Consider the following 21,875-nt stretch of genomic DNA (forward strand, 5'->3'; position numbering starts at 1 on the left):
TAGGTTGTTCTTTGGTCAGCTCTACACATGGTTTATTTATTTGGGCATGTCAATCACAAATGTAATACAGCATTGCCAGAATTACAAAAGGACTTTTTTTTTTGTTTTCCCATTTACCCTATTGTAGAGCATTATTTGAGAAGAAAAACCACACAAGAAGCAAGAGAAAGCTTTAATTTTATCCGTGTGGAGCCTACAAATCCACATGGCTTCTCTGTGCTGTCAAGCATGTGAGTTCTTAGAAATGCAGCCAATGGTAGTTTAGCTCGAATACAATCATTCTAAAACAAGCTAGAAATAAATAAAATACTTACATTTCAAGTACAAAACCTTGCAGTTGAATTCAGTATGGGGAAATCAGTTTACTCCTTTTTTTGTTACCAACTACTGTACAGGTACTTGGGCTGGCAAAGTCTGCAGATGCAGAATAGAAAAATATCTTATGTACATGACTTAACTGAACTGTGTGTTTAGTTTTCCCTTTAGGTTACCAGGCAAAGTTGTTTTATGTCAGATTTTTTTTGTCATTTTTAGTAAGGCAGGAGCTCACTACAAGTACTGCCTCTCAATTTTTGGCTTGTATCTTTCCTTTGTGGTGCAATTGAAAAATAAAACAAAAGGTGAGGGGGAAGGGAGTATCATGTCTCAAAAGTACTGACAAATACCTGCTTTGAATTAGGCTATTTGCAGGTAGATAATTATTTTTAATCAAATTTGAGTGACTTTACCAAGGCTTCTGCGTAGCTCTAATATGAGGAAGGACGTTGACCTCTAATCTGGATTCTGCTTTGGGTGATCTGACGGCTTCCCACTGGCCTTTGGTATGCAGGGCTCTCCCTTGGTGGTACCCGTATGGACTGCTGGCCTAAGTTCCTCTGGGCCTCAAATAAGCTTTGCTCTGCTGCACTCCTCTCCGAACAGGTGAAAGTCAGCGCAACACCGATATCGCTCTTCATGATTCTGGAGGTGCCATCTGACGTGCCATCAAAACACCTGCCCAAAGCGATTTCCTTGGCGATCCTTGGGTCCTGGTCAGTGACTGTATAGATGCCATAGTTATGCCCTAGTGGATCAAGGGGTGCCAGCATTGTGTATTCGCTGGAATCATTGTTGGTAGCCATGGGGAGGTGGTTTACTAGGTACTCATGGAGCATGCTGTTAACGCTCTCCCGGCGACAGCTGCCTTGTGGGATGACTTTCACAAGTGTGCGGTCCACGCGGTCTTGGTCAAAGAGCATGCCACTACACTTGAACTCTAGGCAGGCTGCTGACACGTCCCGCTGCTCAGGATCCCGAATGCTGCGGACATCCCTGATGCCATAGAGCTTGCCAATGGTGCGTGGATGCGTCCCACCCATGTTGCGAGACCTTATGTTTACTTCCTGGGGTCCATTAATTTTGACTTTAATGTAGCAGGCCCTAAATTCCATGGGCTTGGGCCACCAGGCCAGGTAGTCATCAGTCCAGCTCATGAGGTCATCTTCACTGAAGGGAACAGTATTGTAGTCGTACCGATCTCCTTCTATCCTGTAAAACCTGAAGTGAGCAGCGCTGTATGGAGCTTCTTCACATTCTCTCAGGTTTTCGTAGGCATAAATAGGGCCGTTGTTCTCATCTGCAGAATTTGGACTTGGCTTGGCCATATTGATTCTGAACGCAGTTTTCTTAGTGTTGGGGTCCTCATGGTCTGTTCTCCTGTAGTTGAGCTTGTTGAGATATGGCTGTGGGACCCCAATAGCGTTAGGATTGAGTTTGGGAGCAGAGGGCACAGCTTCAAGTTCTTCACCCCCCAAGCTCGCCAAAATGTAAGCTCCGTAGGCTTCTGGGTTCTGCTCATCACAGAAGGCTGGCACACAAGCACCATTGGGACCAGTGACCACACTGTCAAAACGGCCCCATGCTCTGGGGTTGGAGGAGTACCCTGGTTCTGGCTCCATGTTGATAACAGAAATCACCACCCCCTGGATCTGCTCACTTGGCAGAAATCTCTCACTTCTGTATGCTCGGACTTTGACGTAGCACCGTCTGCTCTCTGGGACGTCCAGGTTAAAAAGCCGCCTTTCCTTGATTTCCATGTTCCCAACCAAAAAAGTTCGCTCCTCTCTTCTGCGCCGTCTGCTTTTCTCCAGGTTGAAGTCCCCTTCTTCCTCCCATAAGCCTGTCTCAGGGTTCAGTGACCAAAGCTTCATTTCTTGTAGGTGCTCTGGCATCCTGACCTGAGCAGTGTCCAAGTGGACCTTCACATCCTCTGCATTAAGAGTCTCAGTGCCCTGTTCATCAGTGAAGTCCAGGGAAAACATCCCATACGTGCGGAGCGGGAACACATCTCCTTCATCATCTACAAAGTTCAGGTCACTTTGTGTCACAGGCGCTGTTGAAAGTTCTCTTGGGTCCAGAAATGTCACGCTGGCTTTCACTTTTCCTCTGTAAGGTTCTCCATTCTTCCTGTAAAACGAATCAGGAGGGATTTCTAATTCAGCAATTGGATCGTCATCTTCCTTTTCTCCCAAAGGAATTACACTGGTTTCAGTGGATTCCAGCGTAACAGGGGCTTTCTTTCGTAGTAACTTAATGTCATGAAACACAGCACCTCCATTTTCCTTGAATGGCAAAACTTTTGTTGTGTTCACAAACTTCTGCAGCCGATCAACAAAGGTTAGAACAAGTCTCTCAGTGTCTGGTGGGACGTGGACAGAGAAGGTTCCCTTGTAGCCGGTCATACTCACTCTCTTGTTCCCCATGTAGATGTGCCCAAACCTCAGTGGCTCACCGTTATCCACTGCTGTAGCTCTGCCCCGAACTGTTATTTTTGTCTCAGTGCATTTCTTGCAGCCACATTCTACGGCGACTTTAGTGGGGAGCGTGTACCCATCACACACAATCTCTCTCACTTCCATCTTGGACACCCCACAGCAGTAGGAGATGTTGTCCTTACAGCGGAGTCCCTTATCCAGCTTCCCAATGCAGGTCTTTGCTGGGCACTTGCCCACGTCGTAGTAGAATGAGTCAGTTGCTTTTTGGAAACAGTCGTGCGGAAGACGAATGAGGTGGCTTTGGGGCTGGGAGCTGCAGGCTGCCTCTTGTTTTCCTGTTGAATAGCATTTCTTAATGAGCAGCGTGAAATAATTGTACAGTCATCTGTATGCGGTCTGAAACCCTCTGAGCTAAACATTGCTTCCAATCACGGGGAGGCTTTTGCAGCAATAAAACAGATGGTTTGCAGAATTTTGGTTAGCTGGGTTCATCTGGCCTTTGTTACACTGCAGCAGGTGCTCAGCTTTAATTTAAGGCACCTGATTAAGAGCAGTGCTGTTTGCAGGAGTGTCCCAGCTCCTGCTTACCAGCTACATGCTCTGCAGCTGCCTGGCTTCTTGGCTACAAACAGACCTAAACGGGTCCCAGGATTTAAAAAAGAAACAGAAATATTCACACGCTGGGCAGTGATTACAGTGAGAAATGACTGCCCAGCGGATTAAGTTTGGCAGGTCATCTGAAATCCAGAGCTCTAGTTTGTAGCTAGTAGTAGCTGGCTGATAACCAGCACACTCAGGCTTATCTGTTAATGGGTGCATAAAATAGCACCCAGATATTTTCCCTGCACCCTTCCTTTCATGCATGTGTTGTAATTTCTGAGCACTTTCTGTGTACCTGCTGCTTGGAGCACATCACACACGTTTTCTCTTACCTATTACAGAAAGCGTGGCAGGTTGGGACTTCGCTGAACCCCCATCACTCACTGCCTTGCAGTAGTACTCTCCTGCCTGCTCTCTGTTCAGGTTCTTCAGAATCAGGTTGTTTTTGTATCTATACATAGAAGGATCCAGCAGGGAGCCATTGTGGTACCTGCCAGGAACAGGCAGATGGTTAATGGGACAGAGACCTGATGGCTTGGGCAGAGCAGTGCCCAGATGCTGGCTGTGAGGATTTTTGCCACACCTCCTGCCTCAGTTACACCACTTATATCATGGAGCAGCCACGTCCCAGGAGCTGCCCTTTCAGAGTTGCGGTCATGCTTAAAAGCATCTCCCCACTGCATTGCATGGGGTGCTAGTCAGGCTGCAAATTCTTGCAGGGGCTTCCCCTAAAACCTATTCCAGACACAGCTGTCAGTCTTGCCTGCCAAGGTTTTTCAAACTCCTATCTGGGTGTTTTTTCCATTAAGTCCCTCTGCAGATTGTATTACTGCACCTGCGAGAAATGCCAGCTCTGCAAACATGCAGGAAATGATCATTTGTAGCACTGGGTTCTCAGTGTATTTCAGCTTAAAAAATAAACAACCCTGCTTTATGATGATGGAAAGGAGGTACAAATCAAGTGTGTTCAACAGAATCTGTAGAATCACTGGAGTTGGAATGGACCCTTAGAGACCATCTAGTCCAACTCCTTTGCAATGAACATGGACACCTACAGCTCCATTGGGTGCTCAGAGCCCATCCAGCATGACCTTGGGTGTCCCAAGGGGTGAGGTACTCACCACCCCTCTGGGCAGCCTGTGCCAGTGCCTCACAGCTGTTACTGTAAACAACTTTTTCCTTATATCCAGTGTAATCCTCCCCTGTTTTAGTTTGAAAGCTTTTCCCCTTGTCCTCTCAAATCAGACCCTGATGAAGTCTATCCCCTACTTTTTATAGCCAGCTTGTATTGATAGCAGCCGTTGCTGCGACCCAGTGCAACACCTTGCCCTTGGCTTTGTTGAGCTTCATGAAGTTCCTCTGGTCCCACTTGCTCCAGCTTTCTGTCCTGCTTCCAGGTGGTGTGGGATCAAAAGAAGCTCCTTACCATAGATAGCGATCTGGGGCTGGAGTCCCCACAGCATTGCAGCAGAGTGATACACTCTGCCCCACTCTCCTCGCCTTGTCATCAGGGCTCTTGAAAACATAGGGTTTGCCTGCAGGAGGAGAAAAGTCCACCTCGTTACTCTTATTTTTGTTAATTGCTCTTAGAGGTGCTGGGTTTCCCCATCTCTCTAATTCTACCTGATCTCTTCAGCTGCACTTGGAGCGCCAGGTTCTTCCTGTTGGTCTCCGGCACGGTGATGGCTGCGGTTATGTATTTGGCTTTCTTTACTTTGAGGGTGTTTTTGCCATCGGGACAGACCCCGGGAATCCTAAATGTGCCCTTATTGTCAGCTGTTGTCAACAGCTTGAGATTGTCGGCTTGCAGGTAGACCCGGGCGTTGTCTGCAGGTGAACCATCCTCCAAGGAGACCTTTCCATGCAGGGTCACGTCCTCGCACATGCACGCATCGCAGTCAGCGTTCACGCGGCCCATGGGGCAGGTGATGTTGCAGCCTGGGGTGAGGCAGGTAGGTCAAAAAGCAGCCTGATGCCCTGCCACGCTCCTGACGCCTGCTTTCCATTTAGATGCAATAAGGCAGATAGTGCATAAGGAATAGATTGTATCCAAAATGTATTTCCAGAGATTATCAGCAGTTTTGTATTAGAAACATGGGGCTGCTGAAGTGCTGAGCCTCGTAATTAGTAGAAAGCAGCCACATGGATGTAATTACAGCTAGTAACTTTTCATTACCATCCCCAAAGGGTTGAATTTCAGAGAAGCTTGAATCCCAATGTACATGCGAGCTGAACCCTGGTAAAATCACAAATCCAAATGCCTTCAGCTTTGTAGATTCCTGTTGCCAAACTATGCCCAAACTCATTGGTTTGTCTTAAAAGCTGCCTCTCTTATTCAGCAGCATCCCGGCTTGTGCAGGACATAGGCTCGGTCCTAATAGCCTACGTGTTGAACAAGCATTATCTGGTGAGTCCAACAGATGGTCTCCCAGAGATTGATTCTGTGACATTTTCTTACCTGTAGCAGTTAATCCTACACATCCCCATTTCTTTCCATTTACAATCACTGAGCCTCCCCCTACAGCAGCCGTGTGATAATCTATTTATTTGCAGCAATAAATAGAAGAAATCAGAGAAAGCCCTATCTGGAGAAAACACAGACCGCTTTCAGAATGATTTGTTTAACAGGGGACTGTAAGAGCAATACAGTTAATTACAAGCTGCTGTAACTTCTTTCTGGGGCTGGTTGCAGCTCTCTAAACTCTGGCAAGAAGAAACGTGGTAACAAGGCTGTGAGGGGAGTAAAAAACCTGCGTGGGGGTGAGATCAGGACAGAACCGAGGTTATGTGAGCACCTGAGCAGACGTGTCCGATGCAGAGCCGCCCTTCCTCCATGACTTCATTACAGTGCACCCCCCAGAGGCGATCTGACAGGCAGGATCGGGTCCGCTTCTGCACACCGGTTTGGCCGCACTTCCCTGAGCACTCGCTCCATTTCGACCACGGAGACAAAAACTTTCTGGGATCTTGCACCACAACAGCTTGAATGACATCATTGGGGTGTCAGTGAGACACACACTCAACGCAGGGCTGCCCCAAAGCAAGCACTTGCTATACAGCTTCTACATGGCTCGGACTATTTGTTTTTGGATATTATGCACCACAGACCCAAAGCACATTGAGGGAGCTGGGAAACAAAGCATATGAAGGTGCCTGAACGCTTTGGACATCACTCCCTGAATTCGGGATGATTAAGGTAAGCCTGAGGAGCAGAGAGCAGCAGCTCATGCTTAGTCTTGAATAACTTTGTCTTAGAGGAATTCAAACTCATGATGTCAATTGAGTGCTGTCTGAAGGGCAGCGCTCGCAGGTGGTTAAATGAGAAAAGCAACAAAGAAGGGTTTTATTGTCAGCATGGTTGTGCTGGATTCCTTTAACCCTACTTCAGCATATCTTCTCTATAAGGGAAGCGTGTATCCTGTTGGGAGCACCAGCTTTTCTGTGTGCAGAAGGCTGAGATGCTACTGAGAATGCTGGGGCCCTGCTGGTGTGTCAAACAGAAAGAGGTTTATTGGGAGCTTGGCATGCGGTTGGATGTTCCAAGGAATTCCTTTAAAAGTTACTGGACGTAATTAATTTAAGCTGTTTGAATGGGTGAGATCCACCCCCAGCCTGTGGTTTGGTTTGTTTTTAAATAATGTTCTAATAACATTTACAAAGATGTGCTGGTGACTACATGCTCTAAAAATGAGATCTCTTGGAAACACACGCAGGCACCACACCATCTCCCACACCTGTACATCCACAAGGCTCACTGTATGCCAGGGCAAGTAATGTCTGCCGAGAGGCAGGCAAGGTTATGGCTGAACTGTTGGAATAGCACATCTTGAAAATGAACCCCTGGCTTCCACAAACAGGTGTTAAAAGGGGATTTTGTGGCTGGAATAGACAACTTAAATGACAGCAACAGTGCCATGTCAGGTTTGGAGTAAGTGCTTGGCTTAGCTGGGTAGGTTCTTAATCTGTTGGTATATTGACTTCTCCAGTTGAGCATCTCCATTGATACATAGACATTATTTAAATTTAAATTTACATAAATTTAAATAAAGGCAGATGGGAGGCCTATGGCTCCAGATAACACCTTGACTGTGGGAAAAGCAGAAAGTGGAGGGTAGGGAGAAGCCCAGGGGTGTGCTGGGGGTGAGGTGGGGATGCAGGACATACTGCGTCTGGTGTTGGTGAAGATCGGATCCAACCGACGGGAGCTGCTCCTTGTACCTGTAGGCAGAAGATGTGTGGTATGACCTTCCATGAGCTGAGCATGCAGTGAGGTCTTCTACACTCACTCCCAGAGGTAAAGACTGAGTTTGTGGCTCGTCACAGTGAAAGGCAGACGTCAAGTTTTCTAATTGCTATGGCCCTAACCTCAATGTTTTGCAGGGTGTAACCCACAGCACCGCCGTCCTCACCCCATGGCCCCAAGGACAAGCTGTGGTCACACAGCTGACCTTCAGCTTTCCAGGACTGGAGCCAGTGGTGTGTGTCAGTGAGAGCTCCAACCCCATCAGAGGGCGCGAGTTCAGTGCCATTTGTTCCATTGTCTCAATGTCCCATCTACTCCAGTGAACTGATTCAGTTTGAAATTAAGACTGCAAAGAATAAAAGATGTCCCAGTGAGGGGAAGCCATCGGGATGGCACAGAACTCACCATCTAGGCTGAGCAGCACTATCGGTCTGAAGGTTTTCTGTCCTATCTGGATCCTGCCAAGGCCTGGTCTCACAAGCCTTTGACCTAGGGGTTCAAGAAATTAGATTAAAATAGATTATTATTAATAATATAATTGGATGTGAGTGGTCAGGCATGGTTTGGCCGTGTTCCACGTCCCTCCTGCTGGGATTTCCCCTGGTCCCGCTGTGGTTTGGGCTTGCTGCCCTCTGTGCTGGAGCAGCTGTGACCAAAACATCTTTTTATATCTGGAGGTAAAAGATGCATCCCCCCCTCTCCCTGCATGGGGAAGGAACAAATCTGATGAGGGAATGAGCTTAGGTTAACCCATGGAGCTGAGCCCCAGGCTGCCCGATGCAGGGCAGGGGTCTGGAACCTCCCCACCAAGTTCTGACCATTCTGTGCTTATCCTCAGGCTTGTCGCCAGAGCCCTTCAGAGCAAAATTCCTCTATAGCTTCAGAAACAAGTCCAAAGAGCCTGCAGGCACCCTGCTCTGCAAAACCCATCTAAGCAAATTGGGCTCTGCTCATACTGGAGATGGGCACTCAGCCCTCACTGTGTCCTCTGATATTATAGAATCATCGAGTTGGAAATGATCTCTGAGATCATTGAGTCCAACCATCAACCTGTCCCCACTGTGCCCACTAAGCCATGTCAGAGATGTATTTGGGAACACTGGTGTTGGACCTTCACCTGAGCTGGCTGTGGCTCCCAGCAGCAGCAGCAGCAGCAGCGCCCATCCTCTTGCTGTGACCAGCATCATGTCCAGAGGTAAATGGGAGCTTCCTCAAGGACCTGGAGCCGTCCCACGTCCCCCAGACCTACGGGGACAAACCCAGCTGTGTCAAATCCTGCATACACAGGATGCTGTTCCCAGTGGGTGCCCAGCCTCCCATCCTGGTTGGTCACCCAACATCACCCCATTCCCATTGCAGAAATCTCACTCAGAGGTCACCCTATTGTGGCAGCTTCTACCCATTTGTCCCCCCAACAAATAGGAGGGGCCGTATCCTGCTGCTCTTTGCAGTGGCATCCCATCCCAGCTCCAAATCTGTTCTGCAGAGGAACGCTTTGTAATGACATCTCCATACCAAGCCCTTCTTAGGATAAGTGTTTCTGCAGAGCCTCGGCCCCCGTCCCTCTGCCCACAGCCTGGGCTCAGAGCCCCTGGGAAGGGGAAGGCTCACAGGCAAAGCTGGGAGCGTAAAACCCCGCACAGAAGCCAAGCTCTTGCTGTGATTGTCCGTGAGCAGCCAGAAATTGTCCTTTTTTTCCATCACACAGCCCTGAGGCTTTGAGCATTGGGGTACCCAATGTTGTGTTGTGCACCACAACAAATTAATCGGGGGGATAATTGGGGTGTTCAGTGATTCCATGTTGCTGTAGCTGCTCAGTGCCTCAGTTTACCCCAAGGCTGCAAGCAACAAAAGCGCTGCTGCTCGTAACTAACGAACCTCCCCAAGAACGGGTGCTATGGGAATAGGAAATACTTTGATTACAGCCCAGCGAATCCCAGTCAAGCACAAATAACGAGCAACACATGAACGGGATTTTGTGGGCTTATGGCAGGGTCACGAACTCACAGCCAGACAATAACCAGGAGAAATGCATGCAGGCGGAAAGCCCCGTTCCCACTCGGGCTATTTTAGGATCCGGCTGCGACTCATCCGGGGTTTCATACGGATGTTGGGACGTGTCCCCCCTCCCCAGGGCTCAGTCCCAAAGCGCTGCAGGACGGAGTGTAGGAACAGGGAACCGTCCCCCCCAAACCCCGCTCTGACCCCGTGCAAAACCCATTTGGTGACGCTGCAATGGGACGGCTGGGGACACCGAGCAGCCCCGCAGCAACAATTCCCATTTCACCCTCAATCACAGCCACTCGTAATTACTCTGCCTTAATTACCCAGAGAAGTTATATAACGCGTGCTGCGGAGAAAGGAAAAACTTAGCGTGTTTCTTTAGTATTATTGATTTTTTTCTCTTACCTACGAAAACCATAAAACCCCCAAGGAAGGATTGTCCCGTCCTGTTGTTGCAGGGAACTCGGGCTGGGAGCAGCCGATGGGATTCGCGGAGCCGGGTCTCGGTGCTGCCTGCGGAGTGAGCGATTCCCGCAGCCCGGAGCGGAGAGCGCTTATATAGCGCGGCGTGAGGCTCCGGGATGGCACCGAGCCACGGGCTGCAGCGGGTCGGGCGGGCGAGGAAAGCGCCGACGGAATAATCTGTCGGCGAAGTGATGGTAAACACGGGGCTGGGCTGCGGGAGTGGGGCTTTGGGACTGGGGTGGTGGCCAAGTCGGGGGCACTGAGCTGTCTGTGCCATCGGGCTGCGCTGTCGGGGATGCTCTGGGTTCCGTCCCCAAATGAATGGCTGTGGCGGTTTGTATGGGGTATCACACAGGTGCTGCAGTGAGGATGCTCTGGGGTTCCCACCTGGCTGAGATGAGGTGGTGCCCCAAGGGTTCTCCACGTTTGGGGTACACGGAGCTGTCCTGAGGACATGGGACATGGCTGGATGCTTGCTCAGACCCCATGGGGCATCAGGAGAAAGTTCTGCCTCAGAACACAGTGAGCATAGCCCTGAATTGCCAGAGTTCAAGCAGCTCAGCTCTGTAACACCTCTCTCAGGAGTAGGGTCTGGAAAGAGCTGTGCTCACTGATACAGGCTGCCCGAGGAGTGGTGGGGTCACCATCCCCAGCAGTGCTCCAGAACCATGGAGGTGTGGTGCTGAGGGATGCAGTCAGTGGGCATGGTGGGGGTCGGCTGGTGTTGGGCATCTCAGCGGTCTCTTTCAACCTTAGTGATTCTTTGGTTTTTGGGTGGTTCTGCGTGGATACAGGAGTTGGACTCAGTGGTCCCAGTGGGTTATTTCCAACTCGGGATATTCTCTGATCCTGTGGAGCAGCACAGAGCTGTAGGGATGCCGTCCTCGCTGGGACCCTCCTTGCAAGTCAGTGCACCCACATCTGCTTGAGCCATTGGGACAACCAGCAAAGCCCCCGGTGAGAGACCCCCATAGAACTGTACAAAAGGAGGTTTGGAGCCATGTGCAAGCATGTACACCTGCAGGGCCGTACCTGCAGCAGCATGGCACAACATGGAGTGTGCATTCAGCTATGGATGGGGACAGGATGGAGACAGGACAGAATAGGACAGGCTGCCCTCTTAGTAATCCCTCCTGGCCCTGCTGCCAGAGGGAGCGGTGCAGGAGGACATTGATCAGTGTCACATAAAAATTAATTGGTGGTGGCCAGTGCTGACACCCGTTTCTGTTTACGAGGGAAAAGAAGAAAACAAGCTGGGATTTGCCAAGAAGTGGTAGAATGTTTATCCAGTGGGCAAGGAGCAGCCGGGTCAGGAGTTGCCTTGGTGTGAATGCTCAGGGGGAGGCAGGATGCTGCTCATGGCCCTGGGGAAGGATGCAGCTCACATGTGTGGATGTGGTACTTAGGGACATAGTTTAGCAGGTAATATTGGTGGTATGTGGACGTTTGGACTGGATGATCTTAGAGGTCTCTTCCAACCTTAACGATTCTATGGTTATTTTATCTGCTTATCCATCATTGGCATTTCCCTACACAAAGCCAAGGGCTGGAGAGGCCACGTTCCCCTCCCACCCCACACCATGATGAGCCCTGGGAGGCTCAGCCGGCTCTTACAGACTTTTTCCATGATTTGCTCACCGATGTGTAATTAGAAAACAATAGTGTATTGATGGGAACGCTGCCATGCTGAATGCTTTCCCCCAGCCCAGTGCCAATATGCAGTAGAGTAAGAGGACCATGATACAGGCAGCGGGACCCCGCTTCCCTCTCCATGTTCCTTCATAGGACAACACTCTTCTCTTGTGCAAACAAGGGAGAAACATGGCCATGGTGATCACCCAGCTGTCTGTTCTTCCCCCGTCCCATACACCACAGGCACAGTGACTGTCACTGAAATCACAGCACTGCACTGGGTGTCAGTGGGGTTTGCACCCTATGAGGTTCACAAGAGACCAGTGGGGCCGCATTCTGCTCCTCTCTGCTCATGGCACCAGAAGGAGCTGACTCTTTTTTTCCCCTGCTCTGAGTCTCTGGGCTTGCTGCTGTTTACGGAGATTGGAGTGAAAATAACTGATTGATGACTTTGTTCCATCCCAAGCACTTTGGGGAAGGCTGTGTGTTCTCGGAGCTGGGAGCTGGGATTTCGCTAAGCGCTTGGCTCCCAGCGGTGCTCCAGTGGTGGCTGATGCAGAGCTGGAGCTGTTGTTTTTAAATCCTGTTTTGACATCCCAGGACTTGGACCAGCCCTGTTTATGGGCTGGATGAAATCTTGGAGGTGTTGTGGGTCCCTGGACTTAGCGCTGAGGTTTGAACCACCACCAGCAAACCTCTCAGCTGCCGCAATATTGTTTCGCTTAAGCCCTCCTCCACCGCTTCATCAGCACAAAAGCAAACTCCAGCTGCCTAAAAGCTCTGGGAAAGAGCCCGAAGAAGGAACTACTGGAGTTTGTTTTTATTGCACGGATGAGGATTTATGGGCTGTGGCTAGGCAAGAAGGAGCAATCTGGTGTTTCCCCCTGGAAGGATTCACTTAGGGGCTGAACCCGTGGTGCAGGCTCCACCTGCAGCATTGATAGAATACAGTCATAGAATTGTTTGTGTTGGAAGGAACCTTTAAAGGTCATCTGGTCTAACTTCTTTTGCAATGACAGGGACATCTTCAGGTCCAGGGGAGGGCCACTAAGATGATCAAAGGGCTGAAGAACCTCTCAAATGAAGAAAGCTTGGGAGCTGGGCTTGTTTAGTTTGGAAGAGAGAAGGCTCAGTGAGGGCAGATCTCATTGTGGCCTTACAGTGCTTGGAAGGAGCTTATAAGAAGGAGGAGGACAAACTTTTTACGTGGTTCGAAAGTGACAGAATAAGGGGGAATGGCTTTAAACTATTAGAGGGGAGATTTAGGTTAGATGTTAGGAAGAGATTCTTTACTCAGAGGCCAGTGAGGCCTTGGCACTGCTGTCCAGAGAAACTGTGGATGCCCCATCTCTGGAGGTGCCCAAGGCCAGGTTGGATGGGTCCTGGGCAGCCTCAGCTGGTGGGGGTACCCAGCCCATGGCAGGGGTTGGGACGTGGTGGGCTTTGGGGTTCCTTCCAAAATAAGATCTATAGCTTGATCGGGTTGCTTGGAGCCCTGAACAGCCTGACCTTGAATGTCTTCAGGCGTGGGGCATCCACCCACATCTGGTCACAGTGGTCTTGGGGTCAACAGGGTTCCCTGGTATGTCTCTCCTGATGTCATGGCCATCACTGGGCTCACTCTTTCCCCATCACACCTCCAAAGGGGCTAGATAGAGGTTGCTCAAAGAGCACCAGAAAGTCTCAATAGCAAATCCCTTTATAATTGCATTGCTGAGCATGACTCATCTCAACACCACAAGACATGGCCACTGTTTCATAGAGTCACAGGGTCATTAAGGCTGGAGAAGATCACCATGTCCAACCATTGACCCATCACCACCATGTCCACTGAACCATGGCCCTTCCAAGCCCTCTGAGTACTGCATGTCCCAGCCAGCACCTTCCTGTCCCACACCTGCAGTACAAGTGGTGCTGGACTGGTGCGATCCAGAGGTCAATGCCAGGCAGGGTGCAATGGGACCACACTTGGATGGCTCTGAATGGGGACATTTAACATGCAATAGAAGGGCAGCAGCAGAGCTCCAACCCGCAGCCCTCTGGGTGTTTGGTTTTGCTGCTTGGTGTACAAAGATCATCCTGTGTTGGCTTGAGCGATTAATTAGTCCTGAAGAAATCTGTAATTTATTGCTCTTATTTACAGGCAATTGCTTCAGGCTCAGATGCACTCAGAGCTGGAGGAAGGTGATGGGGTGGTGGCCTTTGTTTCACTCATAATTTTTCCTGCTCCATTTTTCCCATTTTTGATCAGGTCAAGGCAGGGAGGGCGGCAGCTGATTGACGCTGGCAAAGCACTGTCAGGATTTCACGAACTGGAGCATCGAGCCAAGAGCTGCTATTTGGCAACATCTGGATAACTCTCAGTGCCTTCTGGGAATAGATTTGCAGATGGCAACCCCTGAAAAAGCAGCACCACGTCCTCCCCAGAGGGACAGAGGATGCCATGGTGAGCTCTGTGGCTCAGCTCCATCCCATGGATACAGCTTTTCCCGTAAGAAATGTCAGATTTGGGTCCAAACACCCTGGGGAGCATGAGAGAAAGGAGGGTGTTTGATGTACACGGCCAGCGGGAAGAGGTCGAGAGATGACGAAAACAGAGAGTAAAAATAGGATGGATGAAAGAGGGCACGGAAGGCAAGGACAAGGAGAGCCACCAAAACCCATCCAAAACCAAGAGCAAAATTGTTCGCTTCCGTAGGTTAGTCACAATGAAAACATTTGGATTTCATCACTTCTTCCAGCTCAGGAAAAATACCCATGTCGGGCAGCAAGGTCACTGGGCAGGTCACCAAACCCATGTGCTGATGGACTACACCTCGAGGTTTGTTCTAGGGAGACCAACTCACCCCTCTCATCCATGGGGAAGGGTGGGTGTGAGGGGGGAGCATCCTCCTTGTCAGCTTGCTCACCTTCCTCCCATCCTTCCCAGCTCTCTATGGACATCATTAGGAACGACTGACCATAGCTCAGTGAGCTCAGCAGCACCAGGCTACCAAAATCCAGCCACTGCAATGAGACTAAGCATTGAGAACATGTTTTTCTCAATACTTAGAGGCACAACACACTTGAAGAAGGGTCTGAGTGCTGCAGCACCTCAAGCTGAATCCAGAAACAGGGCATTATTGCACAAAGAAACACCCCAAAGAATTCATAAAGATATCTGGGAACAGCTGTGTGCATCCCATTGGGTACAGCCCTCTTGCTCTATGGTTATGCTGCAGTCACACCCAACATATAAATTGAACCACCCCTTGCAGTGGGGCTCACAGGTGTCCTGCACCCCCCTTGCTGCTTTCTGCTCTGAATATTTCGGCAAACTGAGTGTGATGCACAGCCCCAGTGCTGTTTTTAGCGAGCAGGAGGAGAGCAGGGAGCCACGCACTGTCTGCTATGGGCTTTGGGGAAGAACAGAAGCCATTCCAGGGCTGAGCTCATCTCTAACCCCGGGAAATGACTTCATGGACACTGGTATTTACTCACAAAAACACTGCATGTCAGATGTCCCTGACTAGACTTTCTGTTTCGAGTCCAGTATGAGACAAGAATTTCCTTGGACGAGCAGCTCCGGAGACAATTCAGGGCTTGGAGGAGGAAAAAGAAGAACCAGAAGAAAAATGTCTGCATATGAGAGTCTGAAGGGTGAGGCTCTCTGAGCAAACAGGGATTCATGGGATGTGCAATGCAAAACGTGCTCCAGCTGTATTTCTGCTGCAGGTGACCCCGTGCTCCTGGTGATCCCAGGACAGCATCGCAGCACAGTGGGAGCTGTATGGGAGCAGACCAGCAGTGCTGCTTCCTGGTCCTGCTGCCCAACTATGTGATGGTTAAACCAGCACTCAGCAGGCAGCTGACCTTTAGGGAGAGGAGCAGCAACAGCAACAAAAAGAAAACACGGGATATTTATTTTGAAAAAAAAAAAAAGAAAAGAAAGAAAGAAATGGGGAAAAATAGTCATTTTAACAAGGAACCACACCCTTAATATAAATCTTATTAGTAATGCATGCCCAGGACATGGCTGTATGATGGCATGCTGCAAAAATCCTCTCTGAACAGGGACCAAAGCCTTTGTTGTGGCATGAACGAGGCGGATGGTTCCCAGGAAAAATCCTGTCCCTCTCTGGGTCTGGGAGGACATTTCCAGACAAAGGGCAGCTGGCCAGGAGGGAGGACAAACAGGGAATGCATTCCTGACCCACTATTTAATTGCCTTAGTGCAGGTGCAAAGAGCTAAGTGAAAGGAAAAATCAAGATGTGAGGCTGCATTCCTCTCTCCTTTATCCAGAGGAGAAGGCTGCTGCCAGGAGTGGGCTCCCACCCAGCTTCTGGGTGCTTTAAGTGCTTTTTTATGCCCCAGGAGCAATCTCTCCCCACGGCAATCCATGCCACATAAGGAGTCAGTGGCTTTGGGTGCTTGGTGACAAGCTTCCTCCATCCCAATGGGCTGGCATTTTGAGGGTAGCTTTGCTTTTGTCTTTCCCTTTGGATTCAGAAGTGATGCAGGGTATAGGTGGTCCCATGAAGGCTGTACATGCCCTGGATCTCAGAGCTCTGCCCCATTTTACCTTTACCCAAAGCCCCAGATAACTCTGAAACCACAGAGAGGTGAGATAAACCCCAACCTTGTGGATTTTAAGCACCCACGAGCTCTTTGTCCAATCTGGGACTTTGCGTGGTCATAGAATTGTCATAGAATCATTAAGGTTGGAAAGGACCTCTAATATCTTCTAGTCTGCCTGCCACTAAAATGCTGAAATAAACACAACAAATAATGAGATGGGAATTGGGAAAACAGGGAGTTATGAGGTTATTTATTAAAGCGACAACATTACCAAAGTTCCTCTCTGAGTTTAATCCTTCCTTATGGCATTTCCTGGCCGACACACACCTGAGCTCACCTCTGGGTTCACACAGACCCAGCCGGTGGTGGAGCATCACTGGGTGCGCACATGGCCATGTAGGCTGCAAGCTCCCTGTTGTCTGAGCAACAGGATGCTCATCACCAACCCCGGCGTAATTAACTCATTTCTCTGTATTTATAGAAAACCAGTGTGGTGCTGGCACTGGTCCCGGATGGGGCCACGTTTGGCCACAACGCCACAGACAACATCCTGAGCGCTGGCCACTTCTTGCCCTCCATCAGCTCCACTCCCACTGCTGGCTCATTAGGACTAAAAGCAGATCGCTTGTTAAGCCAGGAGGGCAGGGGTGCCCACCTCCAAGTTTGCTGCAGGGGATGTTTGCGTCGGCGTTTCCTTCTCCAGATGCCAGGGGCTGCATACATCTCTGCTAATAGCAGTGGAGCTGGCGGCGTTGCAGATACACGGATGCTCAGTGCTGGAGCTGTCTGACTTGCTGCAGGGAAGGGCAGCATTTCTCCTCGCTTCAGGGCATGTGTGTGCCAGGTACGTCCCCACCTGCTGGGATAAACCCACATGGACAGCAATGGCTTGGGACTTTGTGCTGCTGTTTCTTTTCGCCGCTTGCTTTTTGGGTGTTGGGGAGGGAAGGGATGGATGCAGTGAAAGGAATGGAGGAGGGCATCGGTGTCTGCATTGCTTGGGCACATTGGGTGGGATGGACAGGTTACCCGGGGGAACAGGTTTGGATCTCTGCAGCTCATTTCAAGGTGGGGAATGCGTTAATTGGGTATTGGCAACCAGAGGGCTCTCAGGATGCTCAGAGACCTCCTGGCAGTGGGGAGCATTAATGCTTGTGTGCATGAGAGTTCAAAGCATTTGTCCTTGAAATGCAAGCTGTCCCCAAGCTGGTGGCACTTGGGAATAAAGGGGCAATTAGATCAAGCCAGCTCATCAGCTGGGCACGGGGGAACCCAGCACCGTGGATGGAGGCAGGCCATTAATCGTTAACTTGCTAATGGGAAGCACTGTGGGGTTTTTTAAAAGGTTGGAATCTACTTGTGAAGGATGTGCCGTCCCATGGCTGCAGCCGCCGCTCCCCAGCTGCTCCACTGCCTTGCAAAGAGCTAAAAATACATCTGGGCAAGCAATTGCTATAGCTACAGGGGGCTGGGCAAGAGCTGGGGAGAGCACATGGGCAGCCAAAATGAGCATCACATGGACGGGCAGTGGAGAGCTAGGGCTGACTGCTGCCAGACTGCGCACCCCACCTTCTCCTGATCTAAGGGTGGATGTTGCACTGAGTGATGTGGTCCAAAGCACTCACAGGCAAGGGCTGATGGTTGGACTGGATGATCGTGCTAGTCTTTTCGACCTTAATAATTCTATGATCTCTCTCTAATTACCAGCTGCTTTAATTGAAGCTGAACCACCCCACCACCCCACCACGGAGGGGGACACCAACACCTCGGCTGCTCGCTGCCCTGAGCACTGGGTCGAGCCCCAGTTCACAAAGGCAGCAAAGGTGCGTGTGGCCATCACAGCAGTCTTCTTCTTGCTGGCAGTGTGCAGCAATACGGCAGTGCTGGGCAGCCTGCTGAGGAAGAGGAGGAAGTGCCACGTGCGGCCACTGATCCTCAGCCTGGTGCTGGCCGACCTGCTGGTGACGGTGGCAGTGATGCCCTTGGATGCAGCATGGAATGTGACAGTGCAGTGGTACGGCGGAGAGCTTTCCTGCAAGCTCCTCAACTTCCTCAAGCTCTTTGCCATGTACGCTGCTGCTCTGGTGCTGGTGGTCATCAGCCTGGACCGGCATGCTGCCATCCTCCAACCCTTTGCCCGTGCCCGACGCCGCAATGGGCTGCTGCTGCGTGCTGCATGGCTGGGCAGTGTGCTGCTAGCATTGCCCCAGGTAGGGCTGGGTGGCTTTCTTATGGGGTTACCGGGCTGGTTGGGTTGGAGAAGGGCTTTAGCAACAAATCCATCCCAATCCATGACTTCACCACAGCCAGCTTGGCTTTGCAACTAGTCCATCCCAGTTCATGGGTTCCACTGTGGCCGGATTGGATTTGCTGTGTTTGGTGGTTGAGATCCCTTGGTTTGTTCATCCCAGAGACAAGGAGGCTGAGGGGAGGCCTTATGGTGTCCTAGAGCCCCCTCATAGCATCCTCCAGCTTCCTCCCAATGGGAATGGAGGGGCAGGCAGTGATCTCCTCTCTCTTGTGACAGTGACGTGATCCAAGAGAACAGCATGGAGCTGCATGCATTGGCCCCAAGCACTGCCTGGATGCAGTGTCCTGCCCCAGAGCTTCTCTGAGTTGTGATTTGGTTCTTGATTTCAGCTCTTTCTCTTCCACCTGCACACGGTCCCAGGAGGGAACTTCACACAGTGCGTTACTCACGGCAGCTTCCGAGCACACTGGGAAGAAACTGTCTACAACATGTTCACCTTCACCACCCTCTATATCACCCCCCTGAGCATCATGATTGTTTGCTACGCCCGAATCATTTGGGAGATCAGTAAGCAGCTAAAGATCAACAAAAGTAAGCAGGTCCTTAGGGTTCAGCAGGATTCTGAGATTCCCACTGGTCGTTACGTTCTCCTTGTTCTCTCACACCTCCTGCTGTCCTTTTGACTCTTCCCTAACAGGTCTGGTAAGAAGTCAACATGACCACATCTCCAAGGCACGCATGAAGACTCTCAAGATGACCATTGTGATTGTTGCCACCTTCATCATCTGCTGGACCCCGTATTACCTCCTGGGCTTGTGGTACTGGTTCCAGCCAGCCATGATCCAGAGGATGCCCGAGTACATCAACCACAGCTTCTTTCTCTTTGGCTTGCTGCACACATGCACTGACCCCATCATTTACGGACTGTACACCCCCTCGTTTCGGGAGGACGTGCAGCTGTGTCTCAGGGGCATTGAAGCAGCCATTACTAGGCATGAGAGACACAAACCCATCTTAGTCTCAGAGAAGACTACCAAGGATGGGGCTGTCAATGGCCAGGTGGCATCAGGTGGCTCCAACGGGACAACCATTAACACGGTGTGCTGAAGAGATATACCCAAAAGGAGACTAGAAGCACAGAGTCAGGGGCTGCTTTGTCTGGGAGGATGATTTTGGAGACAAGTTCACTGATTGACTGTGGTGGGTGTGGGTCTATAGCCAGAAACCATGGGCATTTCTCCTGCCTGTACTCAGAGTGAATCCTCAGGTAGGAGATACACTCCCACCCAACACAAGGAAGATGCAGTAGAGAGGCTGAGCCTCATTCATTAGAGCCTGACAATCCTGAGGTCTTGTCCACTCTTCTCGTTATGGCATCCAAAGCAGTTCTGGGTCATTGCCTGACACCCTTCTCCCCTCAGGCTGCCTCCATAGGGAGGGAGGAGATGCTGTGGGGATGGAAAGGGACAAGAATGAAACAAAGAGCTGCAGTGGGCTGAGATAGGATGGGAAGGGACACAGCAGTGTCTTTTCTCATGCAGGCGTGACATGGATATGACCTTATGTAGCAACAGTGTGGGACAGAGTTAACTAGGAGTGAGTATATGGGGTAACCAAAGGGAGAGAACAAGACCTGCTGTTGATGCCTAGCCCCTCTCAACTGGCAAACCTCACACCTTGCACGTGCTAACAGAACAAAACCCACCTTTCCTCCTCCCTGCTTCCCCCTTTATCACTTGCTCATTTGCTTTGTCCTAACACCCACACCTTACTTCTGCCCCCAATCAGAGTGCATGCAGCCAGGTGCAGCTGATGGCCCTGTGCCTCCTAAGGAGGGCTGTGATGGGAAACACCTGTGAGTGGAGGGCTCATCAGCTGCTGTGGGTGCCAGCTGGGTGCTGATGGCCTTTAAATGCACAGCACAGGGAGGAGAAGCTGCTAGAAGGGTCAGGGTGGAAGAAGGAAGGAAGGAAGGAGCTGGCTGAGTTCTGGTGAGTAAAGTTGTTTATTTTTTATTAATATGCCAGAAGTTTGTGGAGTTGAAGCTCTTTGTCTTTAGGTGTGTGATGAAGATATGAGTTTATTCAGCTCTGTTGTTCTCCTCCATGCAGTTAGGGATGGTTGATTTCTTCTTTGTGATGTGCTTGTTGTTGTTAAGTGATGTTTTGTTTTTGAAGGCAGCTCTGGTTGGAGCTAAGTGGAATTCTTTGGGGTTGCTGGTTGTCTGTTTTTCTGTTGTGTGAAATCCTTGGGCAGATAAGGTGCTCTAGGTTTGTTAGGAGGCAGTTCTCTGAGAGCCTTTGTGCCCACTGTGGCTTTGAATGAGCATCTGGGCTTTGTTAGCATGAATGTATTAATAAGACTCTTGAATTGTTGTGGCTGTGCTTGGGGAAGCTGAGATCCCCCAGAAAAGCAAATACACTTTGGGGAGTCTGGAGTGGTGAGTCCCTGTTGGTCAGAGATGACCTGGACTGGTCTCCCAGTCTCACTGGGTCTTATTGGTCCTGTTATATGGCTGGAGACCCCTACAGGAAAGAAAGTGTGTTGGTTGTTTGAGCTTTGAATTAGTGGCCAAGTACCTTTAATCTCTTAAAGACATTCTTCAGTGAATTTCTGCTGAGTGGGAGAAAATGTATCTGGATTTACTCATATTTAAGGCTGCTTGTCCACTCTTGTATGGTGTTAGGAGAGCTCACAGACCTCTAAGATGTTTTTTCCCTTTTGGGAGGGACTTGTCACCTTTTATGGTCTATAGGTACAGTGAGAGAGCAGAAAGTGTTTTGGCTTTGGGATATGTGTTAAGAATTCTTTCCTATGAGGGTGGTGAGACATTGGGAGAGGGTGTACAGAGAAGCTGTGGCAGCATCCCTGGTAGTGCTCAAGGCCAGGCTGGGTGAGGCTTTGAGCAGCTGGGTCTAGTGGAAACTGTCCCTGCTTAAACTGGGGGGGTTAAACTAGATGATTTGAAAGCTCCGTTTCAACCCAAACCACTTGGTAATTCTATGAACCATGGCACAACAGGGAAATTCTTCTCCTTGGGATGCTGGGGAGGACACATACCTCAGTCCTTGGGACACGGTCCCCAAGATGCTTGTGGGCACTTTGTGCGTGCTGTGTCTTATTCCCTCTTGCTTCCTTCCCTCCCTTCTTTGGTGCTCAGGGCTGACATTTCGGCAAGCCCAGAGTGTGGGCAAGATGCCCAAAGTGACAGCTTTCATGATAGAAGGGAAATGTCACTGGGGGAGTGTGCTGCCAAGCAGTGCCCTGCTCCTCCTTGCCCTGTGTGCTTCTGCTTTCTGCCCTGGTTGCCTGTATGTAGCTTCGGCTGTGGCATTGAGGGATATGGCCCAGGGGCTGTGCTGGGGATGG

General features: G+C 50.3%; 2 protein-coding genes across 2 annotated transcripts; one reads left to right on the top strand and one right to left on the bottom strand.

Annotated features, from left to right (window-relative positions):
* Positions 1 to 3: 3 nt before the first annotated feature.
* Positions 4 to 10,173, bottom strand: CILP (cartilage intermediate layer protein). The gene is made up of 9 exons (XM_015873269.2): positions 10,006 to 10,173; positions 8,714 to 8,841; positions 8,002 to 8,085; positions 7,518 to 7,571; positions 6,149 to 6,334; positions 4,977 to 5,291; positions 4,780 to 4,888; positions 3,686 to 3,843; positions 4 to 3,088 (listed from the first exon to the last, which is right to left on the bottom strand). Exons 2-9 carry the CDS (start codon positions 8,781 to 8,783, stop codon positions 747 to 749), a joined length of 3,318 nt encoding a protein of 1,105 aa, XP_015728755.1. The 5' UTR covers positions 8,784 to 8,841; positions 10,006 to 10,173; the 3' UTR covers positions 4 to 746.
* LOC107318900 (gonadotropin-releasing hormone II receptor-like) lies at positions 6,331 to 20,395 on the top strand. Its single transcript, XM_032446896.1, has 5 exons — positions 6,331 to 6,549; positions 13,949 to 17,099; positions 17,963 to 18,465; positions 18,896 to 19,097; positions 19,204 to 20,395. Exons 2-5 carry the CDS (start codon positions 17,087 to 17,089, stop codon positions 19,611 to 19,613), a joined length of 1,128 nt encoding a protein of 375 aa, XP_032302787.1. The 5' UTR covers positions 6,331 to 6,549; positions 13,949 to 17,086; the 3' UTR covers positions 19,614 to 20,395.
* Positions 20,396 to 21,875: the final 1,480 nt, after the last annotated feature.

This window comes from Coturnix japonica, chromosome 10 (genome assembly GCF_001577835.2).
Source record: "Coturnix japonica isolate 7356 chromosome 10, Coturnix japonica 2.1, whole genome shotgun sequence".
In the NCBI taxonomy this organism is placed as follows: domain Eukaryota; kingdom Metazoa; phylum Chordata; class Aves; order Galliformes; family Phasianidae; genus Coturnix; species Coturnix japonica.

What these genes read in the sequence shown, in the direction of transcription:
- CILP (XM_015873269.2), bottom strand. Translation starts at nt 8,783, where the DNA reads ATGATGCTGGTCACAGCAAGAGGATGGGCGCTGCTGCTGCTGCTGCTG. An exon ending in CTTCACCAACACCAGACGCA is followed by an intron (nt 6,335 to 7,517) that starts GTATGTCCTGCA and finishes ATGTCATTCAAG; the next exon opens with CTGTTGTGGTGCAAGATCCC. An exon ending in TGCCACGCTTTCTGTAATAG is followed by an intron (nt 3,089 to 3,685) that starts GTAAGAGAAAAC and finishes GCTATTCAACAG; the next exon opens with GAAAACAAGAGGCAGCCTGC.
- LOC107318900 (XM_032446896.1), top strand. An exon ending in TGCTGCTAGCATTGCCCCAG is followed by an intron (nt 18,466 to 18,895) that starts GTAGGGCTGGGT and finishes TCTTGATTTCAG; the next exon opens with CTCTTTCTCTTCCACCTGCA. An exon ending in GCAGCTAAAGATCAACAAAA is followed by an intron (nt 19,098 to 19,203) that starts GTAAGCAGGTCC and finishes CTTCCCTAACAG; the next exon opens with GTCTGGTAAGAAGTCAACAT.